This window comes from Hoplias malabaricus, chromosome 5 (genome assembly GCF_029633855.1).
Source record: "Hoplias malabaricus isolate fHopMal1 chromosome 5, fHopMal1.hap1, whole genome shotgun sequence".
NCBI lineage: Eukaryota > Metazoa > Chordata > Actinopteri > Characiformes > Erythrinidae > Hoplias > Hoplias malabaricus.
Window position 1 is genome coordinate 14545097 of NC_089804.1, and position 17767 is coordinate 14562863.

Below are 17767 nucleotides of genomic sequence, written 5' to 3' on the forward strand. Positions count from 1 at the left end.
TCCTCCTGATTCCTTGGAAAGAACAATAAACAGCCCAAAACCTCCCACACTACAGGGCCCATTTGTTTACCAACCCATCAGACCGGTTAGAACTTACTCTTTTTTCTCAGCAATGTCCGTCTCTATTTGATGGCCAAGGGATCTTTGGGCATGCAGGAAGTCTTTTCTGATTCTTTGAAGCATGTCATATCTATTTTGGGAGCTATACAAATCTATAGGTTAGTTCATTCCTTATGTTTAGGTCTCAGAAGTGATAATTATCCATGGCGACTAGGAATGTGACAACAGACTCAGCACAGAATTCAGTTTCATCTGTGTGTGTGAGTGTTTTCCCCCATATATTTTAATGTTTATGCTAATTACAACTACGTACCAATGTACTGACTTTAACTGCCTGGAGGTTGTGGGTTCGATTCCCGCTCCGCGTGGGTTTCCTCTGGGTGACTGTCTGTGAGGAGTGTGGTGCGTTCTCCCTGTGTCCGCGTGGGTTTCCTCCAGGTGACTGTAGGTGTGTGTGTGTGTTGCCCTGTGAAGGACTGGTTCCCCCTCCAGGGTGAATTCCTGCCTTGCGCTCTGGACCCACCATGACCCTGAACTGGATAAGGGTTACAGATAATGAATGAATGAATTACATCTACCTGTACTATACAATACTTAGTTAGCAATAAGCTAAGTAAAAACTGTGACTAATGCAGTCATAGAGGCAGATCTCCTGCATCATTTTCCAATTCTTTCAGCTTTGATCGTTGGTTGACATCAAACAATGGCTTGTACCCTGTGCCGCCCATAGAATACACTATTACAATTATATTTTTGTACTTAAATTTTACTAATGACATCTTTAAATACTGGTAAGTTATTCATCAACGCTCTCAGTGTTAATTTAATACTAACAGTGTTAGTTTAACACTGGTGAAAATGCTGTGAATTATTGCTTTCCAAAATATCAACCTTGCAAAGGCCTACATCCCATTTCAAAATTAACAACAGATCCTCATATGTGATTATTTGTATTATTTTGATTAAGATGTTTGTTTTTTTCTTTCTTTCTTTGTAAATGAAGTCTTTAAGGGTAAGATGTGTTCACCTGTGCTCTCAGACAAAACGCAAGTGGCTGTCCAGAGGCTAGTGCATGACGCATTGAGGCCATCTGCTTCAGATACTCTTTTAGACAGAGGAAGCCTTGTCCTGTTTGTGAATAAGAAGTATGAGACATTACTGTTTCCTCATCTCTAAGACAAAAGCAAGAAAATACAAGTGTTGGGAAAGAGTTTGCTTTATTTTGTCCAAAAATAAAAAGCAAGCTTCAGTGGTTCAGCTTGAAACACATGGGAATTCAACTGCAAAACAGTACCTTGTATTTGTTTTGTCTTGTTCTTTTGTATATGAGTGAACATATTCCTCCTGGTGTATAAACAGTTCAGAAACCCACACTCATCAATAAGGCCTGCTTTAGGAAATGAAACAAAATATGCATTGGATAATTATATTGAAAGTCAAGTTTCCAAAGGTTTCCCGTGTTGCTAAATGTGAATAATACATAATACTCCAAATATTATTGATAATTAGGAATGGGAAACATCACTATTTACATCTCTTGTGTTGTCTTGACATTAAACATGGTGACCTTGGGCCAGATTTTCAGATTGTACCTCAGAAACACCTCAGATATAAATGTTTACACATGAAGTTCAATTGCATGAAACAGCACGATTGGAAGTATCTCAATATCTGTCTGTCAAGTGTTGTTTATTTGCTAGGTGTGACATATAAGAAGTTGGCATCGTAGCTGAGCATTTCCACAAACAGCAGTTTTCCAAAGACACTCAAGACAAATGCACAGATTCAGACAGCCAGGGTTTCTTAAATAACAAATATAAGTAAATAATCCTATCAATTCAGTTTTTGGGGCATTTTAAATCTAAGCCACTTTGAAGAAACTAGCTTTTTTTCCGTGTAATTAACTTAGAAATATGTCATTTTTAAGGAACAGAAAAGAGTTTCGTGGAGACTCTAAAAATGGACTTTAAAAACAGAGGCCCTATCTCAATATGCTCTCTACTTCTTTTGTAGTGCACTAGATAGGCTACAAATAATCGCATCTTGGACGCAAACAGTGCACAATATTATGAACCAAGCGCCATTAGGGATCCAGCCATGTTGTCCGTATTCCTCTTTATTTATAGTGCACTGTTAGAAAGTGGAAGACTCATGAAGTGCACTACGTAGGCCGCATGGAGGGATTTGGGACACATTCAGTGTTGACGGCTGTGTGACCTACAACCCCAAGTGCTTCGGCTTGTAGACGGCAGTGTTGCTGCTGGGAGCCATAACTTAAATTATCCTGTCTGTGAAATAATGGCTTATTTTACTCAAAGTAGGACACTCTTGCTAAGGAGGGAGTCCCAAAAATCGGGTATAGATCCTTTTTGTGGGAAATATGAGGCATAACCGAAGACATAAGCATAAAGGAGAGTGCGGTCGGATTTGAGGAATTGAAAAGAAGCAGGTAACGGACTATAAGCGAAGGCAGGGTTAATACTGCACTGTAGTTCGCTCTCCGTGACGACGTGGCGCTTATAGAAGCATAATAAATGTTCTTACACGTTATATTTCCGTATGCCACTTCATATATACATGCATTTTGTTCACCGCCCTGGGGCCAGTGCTAATTGGTAGCTTGCTAATGTTTTTGATTATTTCCTGTTCTTGTTTCAGTTAACATTACGCTTCCTGTATTTTGTGTGTAGTTATGGTCAAACAAGAATACTTCTACCTTGAGTATAACCTTGAGTGATCTGAACAAATAATGTGAGACATCGTTAAAATGTTTGTTTTTCGTTGCTGTGCAGAGTGACAGCAAGCTGTCATGGCCGTTAGACTGTAAACAACACCTGACAATTCATATGCTAGCTTTTATTGTTCATATGATTTGAATTTGCTGCATTTCACTCTCGGACATTGCACCGAACGTTAACGTTAACTATTGTATTGTATTGTATTGTATTGGAGAGGAACGTGTTGTTATGTGCCGGGCTGTTGTTGTTGCGGTTGCTATGATACAGGTGCGCAGCAACTATGTCACAATGATGCATTGTTGACGGCGGCGGTGTTCCACTGAAGGACGCACAGGCCGTGCTTCTCTTCTTTACAGTGTTAATTCATGAATACCGCTGAGAGAGTTGTGGCTTCACATTTGTTTATATATTGAGGATGAATTTGTACGTTTCTTTTCCTTCTGATCATTAGGGTTTGGTGTCCTATCGCATAATGTTATCGCAGTATTTTAAATTAAGCATTCGTTTTTTAAATATTTTAAATAATTAAACTTTAGTGTAGTGAAATTCAGAAGAATAACTTATGTTTGTGTTGAGCAGTTGTGGTTACATTTTGTTTACATTTGTTTAAGTTTGTTTACATGTATTGTATTTATCTTTATGTTTACATATATTTGTGTTCATATGATAGTTTTAAATGATTAATAACAAACTACATATTGCATTTATTTCAGTTCTGTCACGGCTAGCTACACCAATAGTGGATGCTCCAACAGGACTTTAGCCTTTGACTATAGATGCTGTTTTTCAGGTAACTACGGTGCTGAATGCTTGTATTTGAAGTCCAGATGTGCTCGTTCATTCAAAGCAAAAACTTATAGCATGTTTCACACATTTAGATAAGACATGACACAGCACACATGCAAAATGCCAGTTCTGCTTTAAGGCATATAATGGTAGATTTTTGAGTACCAGCATTTACATATAGCACTAGTTCACCTTTTAAAATCACATTAACATGGAACATAAAATATCAACATTAATCCTTTCAGAGACATCTGCGTTTTATAAGTAGTAATATTATCTCTTCCTTTCTTTTTTTTCCTCAGATATGGCCTCCCAGCTTCAGGCATTCTCCTCCCCTTCAGTCTCTTCCAGCGGCATCTCCCGCTCCAAGAAGATGAAGCTGGAGAACCATGCATGGGACGTGAGCAGCCAGTCGGGTGAGAGCGGCTACTACCTGCAGAGCCCTGGCCAGGCCAGTGGACCTTCTCCCTTGGCTTCAGGCTTTAACTCGGCCTATGGCTCCTCCACCCTTGCATTTCCACCCCCCGGAGGTTCTAGGGAGCAGACAGTGGTCCGTGCGGCAGACAGCACTGGGAGTGTCCCAGGACCTTCATCGTCCTCCTCTTCCTCGTCCTCTTCCAGCCATCAGGGCAAAGACGGGGCCTCAGCCACGTGCTCTGTCGAAGGCTACCAGAAGCAAAGCAGCAGCATGAAGAGAAAGAGTGAGGAAGTGGACAGCAGTGACAGTGTCCAGATCTTGGAGGAGCTGTCAGCCCCAGTGTTGTCCAACAGAGTGGCTGGAGGTGGTGGCACCACCACGGCCCAGTCCATTGCCCACTCCACCTCCACCACCAAGAGCAGTAACTCTCACAGTGAAGGAGACTACCAGCTGGTGCAGCACGAAATCCTGTGCTCCGTCTCCAACAGCTATGAAGTGCTAGAGTTCCTCGGCCGCGGCACCTTTGGCCAAGTTGCCAAGTGCTGGAAGCGTGGCACCAATGAAATAGTTGCCATCAAGATCCTCAAAAATCACCCCTCCTATGCTCGACAGGGGCAAATCGAGGTATGTGCTCAAACACTTTGAAGCCAAGGCCTAATACTTACCTACTCTTAGGCTACATTCACATTACCAGTATGATGTGACGCAAATCGGATTTCTGTTGCCTTAATGTAACACAGATCTGATTTTCTCAGGGCTTTGTGGACATATCAAATTGGATTTGAGTCACTTACATATGTGGTTTTAGATCTGATACGTGTCTGATTTGTGGGCATGCAACACGAATGTGAAAAGGCAGATAGGATTTTATGCTCTCTTTTTTTTTAGCCCGTGTGCATGCGTTTAGTACTGTCATGATCATCCAGCATCGGCAGTGAATTGCAGGCTGTATATCACCTATATAGTGATGAAACTATGGCTCCTGCATCAAAATAATGCACTGAATTTTAGAAAAGGATCCATGCACATAATAGCTGAATATAAACAGATTTGTGTTAGACATAGTGTGCAGTACTTTGGTGTAGAAGCCATTATTGAAGGACTACAAAGGGTTTGGAGACCCATTTGGGACAGTAACGCATAAATGTGCGACAGATAAGTGGGTCAGAATCTTTAACTTCACAGAGAGATACATGTCTCAAGGTGTTTTGCTTAATTGGACGTGAGAAAAATCGCAATTGACAAAGACTTGCAATGTGAATGTAGCTTTAAAGGAATACTATGTACATATTGGCTTTTCTGTCTCCTGAGCTCCCCCTAACTGCTGTTGAGTGTAATTCACCTACATTGCACTGTTATGATGGCAATGACAGGAAATGAGATTGCTTCCATGAAGCCATTAGGTTAAGAATTAGCGGCAGGAATTTCAGTCAAATTTGATATGTGATATTTCATGTAATTATTTGGGTGGGCTCTGAACTCATCACAACCCTGAACTGTTTAAGCACTTACAGACAGTGAATGAATTAAAGTTATTATTTGAATAGAAATTGAATGAGTAATTGAATAACGCTACAACGCTGGTTATGGATGAGCTCTGACGTCCCACCCAGGCAGCCTTCAACAGCTTTTAAAGGCATACACCGACAGGCAGTCACCTCTGATTTCAGTATTCACTTTATGTTCTTCTTTTCTCTCAAGGTCAGCATCTTGAGTCGTTTAAGCACCGAGAACGCCGATGAGTTTAACTTTGTGCGTTCCTACGAGTGCTTCCAACACAAGAACCACACGTGCCTGGTGTTTGAGATGCTGGAGCAGAACCTCTATGACTTCTTAAAGCACAGCAAGTTCAGCCCACTGATGCTGAAGTGCATCCGGCCCGTGCTGCAGCAGGTGGCCACAGCGCTCATGAAGCTGAAGAGCCTGGGACTGATCCATGCTGACCTCAAGCCGGAGAATATCATGCTGGTTGACCCCATCAGACAGCCCTACAGAGTCAAAGTCATAGATTTTGGCTCAGCCAGCCATGTCTCCAAAGCCGTTTGCTCCACTTACCTGCAGTCTAGATATTACAGGTAATAACAGTAATGACAGCTCATAACTGTATGATTTTATAGTAGAAGATGTCCTCCATTTTACTTTATATTTGTTGCTATATAATGTATTTGAAAATTATGTTAATGTTTTTTTTAATTATTTTAATTGGTGCCCTCCCTGATTTTTATCTAGAGCTCCTGAGATCATCCTGGGTCTGCCATTCTGTGAGGCTATTGATATGTGGTCTCTGGGTTGTGTCATTGCTGAACTGTTCCTGGGGTGGCCACTATATCCTGGAGCATCTGAATATGATCAGGTATTATAGCAGAGTTTGAGCACGCCGTTTATGTCTTATCTGTTTTTGCTTCAGACTTATTTTGAGTCTGTATTGCAATCCAGCATAGATTGCTCCTGATCTAGGTACACTTCCCATTTTCTTTAACAAAGTTGGTCTTGCTATTGAGACATTTCAATAGAATGATTTTAAGATTCAAGGAATTGGCCTGAAATTATATAATTGTAAAATTTAAGAAAGGAGGCCAAGTCTGGCTCTGATAAACATGAGAAAATTTTTTTTTTGTGTATACTTGTATATTCTAAGGGCAGCACGGTGGCACAGCAGGTAGTGTTGCAGTCACACAGCTCCAGGGACCTGGAGGTTGTGGGTTCAAGTCCCGCTCTGAGTGACTGTCTGTGAGCAGTTTGGTGTGTTCTCCCTGTGTTCGTGTGGGTTTCCTCCCAAAAACACACGTTGGTAGGTGGATTGGCAACTCAACAGTGTCCGTAGGTGTGAGCGTGTGAGTGAATATATATGTGTGTGTGTCTCGCCCTGTGAAGGACTGGCGCCCCCTTGCAACTCTGATCCTGAACTGGATAAGCAGTTACGAACAATGATTTAATTCATTCATTCATTATCTGTAAGCGCTTATCCAGTTCAGGGTCATTGGAATTGGAAGGAATCATTGGGCGCAAGGCAGGAATACACCCTGGAGGGGGCGCCAGTACTTCACAGGGCAACACAGACACACACACACACACACACACACAAACGAACACTTTTTTGAGTCGCCAATCCACCTACCAACGTGTGTTTTTGGACTGTGGGAGGAAACCGGAGCACCCGGAGGAAACCCACGCAGACACAGAGAGAACACACCACACTCCTCACAGACAGTCACCCGGAGGAAACCCACGCAGACACAGAGAGAACACACCACACTCCTCACAGACAGTCACCTGGAGGAAACCCACGCAGACACAGAGAGAACACACCACACTCCTCACAGACAGTCACCCGGAGGAAACCCACACAGACACAGGGAGAACACACCACACTCCTCACAGACAGTCACCCGGAGGAAACCCACGCAGACACAGGGAGAACACACCACACTCCTCACAGACAGTCACCCAGAGGAAACCCATGCAGACACAGGGAGAACACACCACACTCCTCACAGACAGTCACCCGGAGCAGGAATCAAACCCACAACCTCCAGGCCCCTGGAGCTGTGTGACTGTAACACTACCTGCTGCACCACCGTGCTGCCCGACAATGCCCGACAATGAATGAATGTATATTTTATCTCTTAACATGATTCTCATCAATTAACAAAGAGTTTTATCCCCTTGCTGATTTGTTGCTGCAGATCCGTTACATCTCCCAGACACAGGGTCTACCCGCAGAGTATCTCCTAAGTGCTGGCACCAAAACCAGCCGGTTTTTCCACAGAGGCCCGGATGCCAGCTACCCATTATGGAGACTCAAGGTCCTTTAGTTTTCAAATACCAAACATGAGTTTTGATGTTGTTGTTGTTGTTGTTGTTGTTTTGTAACGTTAATAAAATGATTAATTTTGGAGATGTATGTTTTCTTACACTAAATCTGTGTCTTGTTTTAGACTCCTGCAGAGCATGAGGCAGAACTGGGCATCAAGTCTAAAGAGGCCCGCAAATACATCTTTAACTGCCTTGATGACATGATGCAGGTAGTTTATGCATTTTTGCACCTACGTTAGTGTTCAGTTGTTGGGCAGCTCCATGTATCTTTTATTAATGCCTATTGTGTTATTAGGCTTTTAATTTTGTAACTTCAATCAAAATATCACTAATTGTGACTTTGGCACAGGAAGTTGCAACAAAAAACAATTTCTACTGTCTAGCACTGAACTACTGAACTCTGAATGTGAACTGAGATAGTGGTATTTTGTACTCAAGCATATTATATATAATATTAAAATTATTAGAGTTATATTGCTACAGACATTGTATGGTATATCCCAGTTCCTTTTGTGTTCTCTACATGCACATCATTACACAGTCATCATATGAGTTGTCCTATTTCTTACATATCCTAATAGTGCTTAAAATAATAAAGCTCATTATTATATAATTTTGAATGAGCACTGCAATCATTTTAAAATTATGAAATTTGGCAGAAAAGATGGCTGACATTATTTACTGTTGTTTACCCTCTTAGAGTTTTAAAGGCAAGTTGACCTCAGAGAAACTTTGTTTACGAGCGGGGAATAGCGCTCCTCATTTTTCAGTTTTTCTTACCGCAGCACATGCAAACTCCTGTCCATTTCTCTCAAATATGATTGAAATAGCAATAAAACAAAAGAGCAGAATCCAAGTGATGAACTCTGAGGTGATTGTGAAAGCAAGAGAGTAAACACCAGTCGCATGAAATGAGAAGAACGTGCAGTGACACCATTGCTGTCTGCCTAGTGCTTCTCAGTAACCTCTATTATGAATCTGGATGTTAGTTGGACTGCTGACTGCTTACACAGCTGCAAAGCGCTTTCCTCTGCTAATAAACACATTGTGTCTTTTCTGCAGGTCAATATGACCAATCTGGAAGGCACAGACATTTTGGCTGAGAAGGCTGACCGGCGGGAGTTTATTGACTTACTGAAGAAGATGCTGACACTAGACGCAGACAAAAGAATCACACCGATGAAGACCCTCAACCACCCCTTTGTGACAATGACCCATCTTCTACACTTTCCTCATAGTGCACAGTAAACACTTTAAAGTTTTCCCATTATAGAAAGAGTGGGCATTTGTTTCAGCCCCTAAAAATATATCATTTACTGACCCTCTAGTTGTCTGTCAGCGTTGTAATGTGACGTTTCTCCATGTTTTGCAGCGTGAAGTCCTGTTTCCAAAATATGGAGATCTGCAAGCGTAGATGCACTGCCTTTGACAATAACAAGAACATGTTCAGCAGCAACAATGGGCCAAGTGCAGCCGCTAACCTCACTGTGACTTTCAGCAGCCAGCTCAGTCAGCACAGTCAGGTGGGGAAATAACACAGACTCTTCAATGTTTAATGCACTGAGACATGTGTACTTTTACATTTTATAGTATAGTATAGTAAACAGCAAGCAGTTCTTAACACCATTTTGCATTGCCTATGCTAATTAGAACAAAACTGGCCAATTAGAGGAAACACCTCATCATCTCATTTTGGATCTTGAGCAGAATGTAAAGGAATATTTAATATTTACATTACATATAATTGCAAGGAGTATTTAGGTTAACAATACGTTTACAAAATCCCCTTAAAAGACATTGGTCAAAAGTGCATTTCATATTTTAAAACAGAAGTGTCAGCTGCCTTGAAGACTGATGCATGTTTTTTTGGTAACACCCATCCTCTCTTGTTCTCAGCAGATGGCACCATCTGGTGGCCAGTCCTTGTCTCTAAGCAGTAATGTTCCCCTGCTCAACTACCAGCCAGGCTTGTACCAACAGGCCACCATCAACATCCCTGGCCTTACACAGCAGAGTGTCCCACTTCAGACCCGCCCCACACAGCTGTGTCCCCAGACGGAGCCCTTCCAGCAGACCCTCATCGTCTGTCCCCCAACTATACAAGGTCAGGCAAACCACTTCTGATATTTGTGTAATTCTGCATCTTTTTTAAATCTATATAAAATATATACATTATATATGTAATTGTGGGCGGCACGGTGGTGCAGCAGGTCGTGTCGCAGTCACACAGCTCCAGGGGCCTCTATTCCCGCTCCGGGTGACTGTCTGTGAGGAGTGTGGTGTGTTCTCCCTGTGTCTGTGTGGGTTTCCTCCAGGTGACTGTCTGTGAGGAGTGTGGTGTGTTCTCTCTGTGTCTGTGTGGGTTTCCTCCAGGTGACTGTCTGTGAGGAGTGTGGTGTGTTCTCTATGTGTCTGTGTGGGTTTCCTCCGGGTGACTGTCTGTGAGGAGTGTGGTGTGTTCTCTCTGTGTCTGTGTGGGTTTCCTCCAGGTGACTGTCTGTGAGGAGTGTGGTGTGTTCTCTCTGTGTCTGTGTGGGTTTCCTCCAGGTGACTGTCTGTGAGGAGTGTGGTGTGTTCTCTCTGTGTCTGTGTGGGTTTCCTCCGGGTGCTCCGGTTTCCTCCCACAGACAATGAATGAATGAATGAATATATGTAATTGTCCAGTCAGAAAAAAACAAGGGATGATTTGTCTTGTTTTTTATTTCTGTTAAAAACAATGGAAAATGTGGGAATAAAAGAAAGCTAGTTAGTTGGCTCATTAAGTCGAAAAAAAGTTTAGTAGATTGACTGATAATAGAACATTCTGCTAGCTGCAGCCATGCTTATATATCTATTCAGTTGATTTGTAAGTTTCTCTCTGTGTATCCATTTTTGACTTCACTTTGTTCCTGTTTAGTTTGAACTAAAATAGCTGTGCTGTTGTTATAGTAACTGATAGTATCTTTTTATTCCAGCAGGACTTCAGCCCTCCAATAAGCATTCAGGATATCCAGTGAGGATGGACAACTCTGTTCCTATGGTCCCTCAAAACCAATCCACTCAGTCCCTGCACATCCAGCCAGGAATGTTGACACAGGTAGGATCATCGAGTGTGTGTGCCAGATAAAGGGAATGAGTGCTTTACCTCAGTATGGCTTGTCTGTTCTGCCTTACATGTGTTTTTTTTGTGCATATGACTTCTTCATTCATTTGAAACATGACGATCTGTGGGATTTACTGTTTTTTTTAAATACTTGGAGAGAAAAGCAAATAAATTGTTTTTATGTTCAATTCTTTCTTTTTTTTCAGGAATTTGTTTAATCAGAGATTGTCTGTTTGAAACTCTTAAACCTAAGGGCCCATATGGTCCATCACTTCATGAAATGTGTTATTTCTGCCCTAAAAAAAACCTTCTATTGGTGACTTACAGCACAACGACTCACTCCTCCTCCCTGCACAGTTTGTTATAACCCTCCAAACTCCTCCCCTTCCACACACCCTCTGACCCTTCCCTTCCCCTCACAGGACTCCTGCACGCCCCTGATGGTCACTGCCCTGCACCCCACTGTGGCAGGAGTGGCCCCTCTGTACCCGGTGCCCCTGGCACTGGGTTGTTCCACTGGCAGGGGCCGGCATCTGGAGCACAGCAGTGCAGCAATGCTGGTAAAGCCATACAACGGCTACCACTGAAACACCCTCTGTCTCCTCCTCTCCTCTCCCAGCTCACTTCTCCAGGGCTCTGCAGGCTAAGAGCATGAAGAAACGCATGCTGCTTTACAAGTATGCGCTTCTGCTTGCAGCTTCCAGGGTTTGCCTCGTCTTCCTCCCTCACCCTCAATCCACTCAGCCCCAGTATTAGAGATTTTCTGTCATACTTATTGTCCACAAGGGTCCACAGTTTTGCTCTGTTCTAGCTTCAGCCTGAACCAAGGTCCAGTGTCATAAGAGCAACACTAGTAGTTTTATTCTCCAGTCATTATATTGAATCTAAGCAGCCTTTTTTAAACGTTTTAAACTGTTTTAAACACCTCTTTTCTTGGTGAAGCAATAAGACTGTAGTTCTGATTACACCAGCTGGATCGCCAGTACTGCAGATGCAATTAAGTGAACACAGTGCAATCACCATTTTCCTTCTTTTAAGTGAAACTTTAAGGTGGTCAGACAGGAGGTGCAGTGTACAGATGGAGCTGAAATCATAAGCAGAATCTTTTCTTACCTTCTAATTCATTTTACTTGCAGGATTAAAGTGTGTTCTGAGTATGTTTTGCTGTAACCAGGCGTCAACGTCTGTCCTAATGCCATTGCTTTGTGATCTTTGACTGCTCTGTTTGCAGCATGCCTCTAGTGGAATGCGTTGTGCTCCCACGATGCATATTTCTCATCCTCTTGTTCTTCACTCTCTCTTCAAAGTGCTAGTAACTTGAAAATATCCTTCCTCCTTTAACTCCTCTTCCTATTTCATTCTCTCTCCCAGCAGCAACTAGCATGCAGTTCCCTCTCCAGGCCTACAGACGGACTCCTTTGTTGATATTTACCTTTATCTCGCACTTTCTGTGGCCAGTAAATGATGTCAGTTTGTAATGGCAGGTCTAATATGTCTAGATAAGATTTGTACATAAAACAACGTCTTAGTAGATATAGTGAGAAATGAAATACAATTCTCTGAATTTTCCCAGCATTTTCCTTTGCTGTGTTGACACTGTGGATGTGTGCATGGTTCCCGTCTCCATGTTGCATGTGCTTGTCATGCTTAGGTTAATCTCAATACAAATGACAATCTTATTAGAATAACTGGACCCTTACAGACAGAAACACTGACTTTCAACTTGCTTTTTGAAGTCTGATTAAAAGGCTTGGTTTTGTGTGTGTGTGTGTGTGTGTGTGTGTGTGTGTGTGTGTGTGTGTGTGTGTGTGTGTGCGTGGGTGCATGTTTTGTGTTTAGCAGGGCTGGCCTGCAGGCACACAGCAGATTCTTATCCCGTCTACATGGCAGCAAATGCCAGGCATGACTATCCATGGCACCAGCCAACCCGTTCTCACTGACTCTCCAATGGGCTCCCTGCTGGCTGACAGCTCAGGCCAGTCCAACACCAACTGGAGGTCAGTAGCAGCCACCCCACCCCCCGTGCGCAGACACTCACACTGAGACAGACAGAGAAATGTACTGATCATTAATTTTTAATACGTACTCTTTAGAAACAGCTTGGCAGTTTATATTTTGTAGCTTTTTTTTAATCTGCGTTTTTAACCACAAGTAAAAAGAATACGAAATAAAACTCTAGTCACATCTCTTACACTGTATTACATACTATACTGGTCTGATAAATCAATTAGGTAGATGTTTAACGTTCAAATCGGCTGTTGTGCATTTCAGGGGGAGACATGGTAATCAGTGTGAAGTCACACAACAAGATTCTGCACAAGGATGTCACATGAGCTCACAGCCCCTCAACATGGGCACAACAAGCAGCCGAGCACAGCAGAGCGGGGTCAAGAGGTCGAAAGCTCGTCATGCAGAGAACAGAGCCATGTACCTGCTGCCTCATTCTCTCAGTTTTAAAATAGCTGTCGTAGTACAACTGTTATTAAGCCTTTACATGCTGTCTTGTTTCAGGCCTGTCTCCTCTGGAGCGCAGATCAGTGGGGATCCGTCTCAACCAATCGTCATTTCAGACACACCCAGCCCTGCAGTAAGCATTATCACCATCCCCAGCGACACAGAGGACGAGGACGACACCAAAGTCCCTCCCGCCAGGTATTATGATCACAGGACCGCAAATCGTTTGCCTGTCTGTCACGTTAAGCTTTCCTGATCATGTTGCCTCTGGTGCTCCTTTATATCGATCTCACTTCTCTATGTTTGTGGTCTCAGTTGCACCGTGAACCAGCGGGCAAATGTCATCAGCTGCGTGACAGTCCACGACTCGCAGGACTCTGACTCATCCACCTGCAGCCCCCTCAGTCCAAAGCGTCTGCCCAACTTTGTCGAGAGCAGCGGCCACCTGACCCAGTCACTGGCAGTGGTCATGCCCTCAGTGAAAGCCCAGACATGGGAGGGAGCCCCACCAGGTCAGTCTTCACTCTGCTTTCACCCAAACGTCCGCAGAGGTATAAATATTATTTATTTCATTGGGGTTTTTTTTGGTGTTTGTTTCAGAACAAAGCTCTTCTACCTCTGGGAAATCTAAGACAACTTCAACTCAACTGTCCACTAAGTCAGGGGTGTCCAGCAGTGAAAGACATCAGAGAGCAGCATCCACCAAGTCTCAGCCTCTCAACCTGAGCCAGGTTTGACCAGCTGCACCTTAGCCTTGTTATTGTACGCGTTGTTTTGTGTCATAAATTGCGGTCGGTCTAATTTATTAACATTTAAATTCCTGCAGGTGCAGCAGTCTGTCATGTCATCTTCCCACGACAGGTCCGGCGGGGGCTCCCTGAGGCGTCAGCCCACCTACCCCCCACCAGGCACATCCCATTCCTACCGGCTGCACGAGGCCTCTCTCTTCAGCTCTGCCTCCAACCTGTACGCTTACCCCGCCTCCGCTGCACTGGCCTCGGTCTCACAAGCCGTCGACCAGATGCACAACTCGGCCTCTTCTTCCACCTCCTCCTCTTCCTCCAGCCGCCACACCCGTGCCGCTGGCCCCTACTCTGCCTCTCTCAGCCTGTTGCAGAAGAGTAATGCTATGGGCCTGATGGGCCAGGCGTCCGGTCACTATCAGCAGCCGCCTCAGCAGCAGCTCCCGGGCCAGCCGTACCAGCGCTCAGCTGCTTATTCACTTGGCCAGAGGAAAATCACCCAGTACCCATACCTGTGAAGCCTGAGCACTGACAGGAGGCAGCAGGAAATATACTGATGGGATAAAGAGAAATTGTGTGTGGAACCTAGTTGTTGTAGGTTTTTTTAACATACTTTTATTAACGTTTTTAATTTGAAAATGGTGGTTTTCATTGTGGATCAGTGGTTGCCAACCCCTGCCCTGAACATTTAACACTCACTTGAAGCTGGGTTTGTTTCATAAAAGCGTCTTCAAACTGAGAGGATGTTGTAGTGAACATCTCACTGTACACTCTCTGCCAGTTAAGATGCTTTCTGGGCACTGGAACCAGTAGAACCAGGTTAGAAAACCACTGCTGTCGGTTTCCAATCTTGGACCTGCACATTTTAATATCGTATAATAATAATAATAACAATAATAGCATTGTTTCACATTTTTTCAAACCCTAATTCACCTAACCAGCTGATTAATAAGTTGGATGTGGTTAATTAAAGAATTAATTAAACTAATTTAAATTATTCTTCAAATAAAATTGGTGTAGATTGTAAAAATAAATAAATAAATAAATAAATAAATAAATAATGTAAAATCTCTCCAACTGTAGAATGACACCAGTTGTCTCCACAAGATGGATGCAGGTGTCTGTTAGCGGATGAATTGGCAGCTAATGTTCTCCAAGAGAGTTAAGCTGTGTTCTCTTAATGGTACTTTGAAGAGATGGTGTGAAATTAACCATTTCCCACCCAGGTTCTTAGCACTGTCTGATAGAGGGAGACGTAGCTGGTGAGTAGACAAATAGATTGTACCTTTGATGAGTTACAGTCCTGTAGCTCTTATTAAATCATATGTGCCTGAGTTACAAACTATACCTTCCTTCACACAAGTCAGACAAGCTGTCAGCTACCAGTAAACTAACATGATTTTATCATGTGTCCCTTTCCTGTGGAAAAGTTTTGGCATCCCCTCTCTGTCCTTCTCTCATCTCTCATTCCTATCTCCATTCATCAAGAAGGGATCTGGCCTCCAGCTTAAAGCAGATGTTGCCCAGAAACCCCAGCCTGATTTCTCAGAATGGAACTCAGCCATGCGTCGAAGATGTGGGTCGACATCTTCGCTTCGAACCTTCCTGCTTTTCCAAAACCATGTACACAAACGGTATACTGGGATATTAATCACGGTTGGAAACCACTGATGTCTATCTTAAGTCTAACGTGCAGTTGATGTGTGTCTAACAACTGGCTGTTTACATTTGTCTTTCTCTACATTTTCAGGAAAGTGTGAGTGTATAATCAGTAATAATTGTTGTTCTTTAGCGCTGTTAGTGGCAGTAGGTGTTCAGAACACACGCTCACGTCTAATACAATCACCTTGAACGGCCGTAAAATATGAACTCCTATGAATTCCGGCTTTATTTAACAACAACAACAACAAAAAGAGTGTGCTTTTACTGGCCTTCGTCTGTGTATTTGTTGTTTTATATGGCTTTTAATTTACAAGTGCCCTTGGCTATATTAGCTCTTACGTTTTAATGTATATTCTGTGTATTTTATTAACTTATGTTGCTTTTCCAGTGCCAGACTTAAACGTCTAGCTTCGTGAATGATGATCTCGTGCTGACAGTTGCATGTTGTTTACGTAGAGACATAGGCGCTACATAGTAAACTGTATTAGGCTGCATCAGCGAAAACAATTACATAAGAATGCAGATGCATCAAATACATGTAAGAAAACCATCTGAAATCATGAAGAACAATGTTGCGTAGTGGTGGTGTGTGTGTGTGTGAAATCGTACAGTGTGTGCAGTGGAAGTAGCACACATTGTCAATAATACAGTAGCCCATTTTGATAGCACTTAAAAGAACGTTTAACGTGGATGTTTACGCTCAGACAAACCTGTGCCTAGTATGGTGTCTGCCACCTTGTGTGTGTTGTGCTGAATTTTATTAGATTTTTTCTTTTTTTTTTCTCCTGCCTTGAGTTGCAGAGGCAGTCCAGCTGTTCGTAAAGCCTCATAGGAATTTATCAGATTTTAATCAGACACTGAAAGCCAGCATTCAAAAAGCTACATTACACTTATATAAGCCTTTCATGATAACAGATTTAACCCTTTATATATTACTCTTTAAAGGACGTCCTCCATTTTGATGCAAATGGTATGAAAACTAAAAATGGCCGGTCACAAACCTTTATAAATGCTTTTATAAAGTATTATTCCAAGCACCCGTCGTCCTCCTGAAGACTGGTTGGAATTAACCGTTATATAGTTTATATCATTTGTTATGAAAGGCTTTTGTAGGTGTTGGGAGGCTTTAGGTGTGCTTCCTGTTGGTAAAGCATTACTCTGATCTTAGATCAGTGTTCTGCGAAGCATTTCTGGACGCAGGCTCTGTGCTATGTTTTAGCCATTTCCAGTCTCTTCTTGGTTTTTTAAGTTTCCAGATGAAACCAAACTTGTGCAATTATGGTTGTTTATACTATTCTATCACAATGTGAAAGTGGAGTGTAAAGTAGATCAAATTGCAGTAACTCTCCATAAATATACATATTGTATATGCACAATAAAAACATTTAAAAACACTTTCCAGTGTACAGTGACTGTCTTGAGTGCTGTCTTGTATTAGAAATTGGAGACTGTCGTTGGGCTTATTTTAAAACTGATATCCACATGTTTAGAAAACAAAGGTTTGAGTGCTAATATCTTTTCAAAGGCTGAATGATCCTTCCGTATAATGTCCATGTTCTTTACCAGTTCACGGATTCTTCCTAATCTCAAATACTGAGTGGTTCAATAAATTTGAAAAAGGGTTGGAGTGTGCGTTATGACATTGAGAGAGGACTCAGTGGGGTGCTGCTGAGTATTGTTTCGTCCCACACCTCGCCTCCACTCACTTCTCCCCCCCAGCCTCAGCAACAGCAGGCCAATGAGAGAGCGGCCCACCAGAGACACAGCGTTCATCTGTCAGGTTTTATGAAAACAGAGCCTCGTTTAAGTACCACGTCATCGCTTGGCTGTGGTGTGTGTTCTGTTTCCATGATTCACACATATTGAGTTTAACCTGCTGTGTCATGTTGATGGAAAAAAGTGAGTCTGATGATGCTGTTAATGACTCCCTCTAGTGGAAGGTGGTTAGTAGGTACCGATTACTTACTGTGCTCATGTTCCGCCTTCACACCTAACTGTAATCAAAGGA

At 42.7% G+C, this 17767-nt stretch overlaps 1 protein-coding gene across 7 annotated transcripts; it reads left to right on the forward strand.

Annotated features, from left to right (window-relative positions):
• The first annotated feature begins 2314 nt into the window (after nucleotides 1-2314).
• On the forward strand, nucleotides 2315-17129 carry hipk1a (homeodomain interacting protein kinase 1a). Of its 7 annotated transcripts, none has more exons than XM_066671206.1 (18): nucleotides 2315-2509; nucleotides 3512-3588; nucleotides 3887-4626; nucleotides 5704-6077; nucleotides 6232-6355; nucleotides 7689-7808; nucleotides 7941-8027; nucleotides 8881-9062; nucleotides 9191-9341; nucleotides 9718-9922; nucleotides 10773-10894; nucleotides 11323-11460; nucleotides 12740-12897; nucleotides 13172-13327; nucleotides 13412-13552; nucleotides 13670-13866; nucleotides 13955-14085; nucleotides 14181-17129. In XM_066671206.1, the coding sequence occupies exons 3-18, from the start codon at nucleotides 3889-3891 to the stop codon at nucleotides 14613-14615; spliced, it is 3459 nt and encodes a 1152-aa protein (XP_066527303.1). In that variant the 5' UTR covers nucleotides 2315-2509; nucleotides 3512-3588; nucleotides 3887-3888; the 3' UTR covers nucleotides 14616-17129. The 7 variants fall into 7 exon arrangements, with proteins under 7 accessions (XP_066527303.1, XP_066527301.1, XP_066527302.1 ...); XM_066671204.1 differs by lacking the exon at nucleotides 2315-2509 and adding an exon at nucleotides 3143-3221; XM_066671205.1 differs by lacking the exon at nucleotides 2315-2509 and adding an exon at nucleotides 3143-3221 and having other exon boundaries at nucleotides 10776-10894.
• The last annotated feature ends 638 nt before the right edge of the window (nucleotides 17130-17767 follow it).

Coding starts and splice junctions, on each gene's coding strand:
- hipk1a (XM_066671204.1), top strand. Junction 10,895..11,322: donor AGCCAGGAATGTTGACACAG/GTAGGATCATCG, acceptor TTCCCCTCACAG/GACTCCTGCACGCCCCTGAT. Junction 11,461..12,739: donor ACAGCAGTGCAGCAATGCTG/GTAAAGCCATAC, acceptor TTTTGTGTTTAG/CAGGGCTGGCCTGCAGGCAC.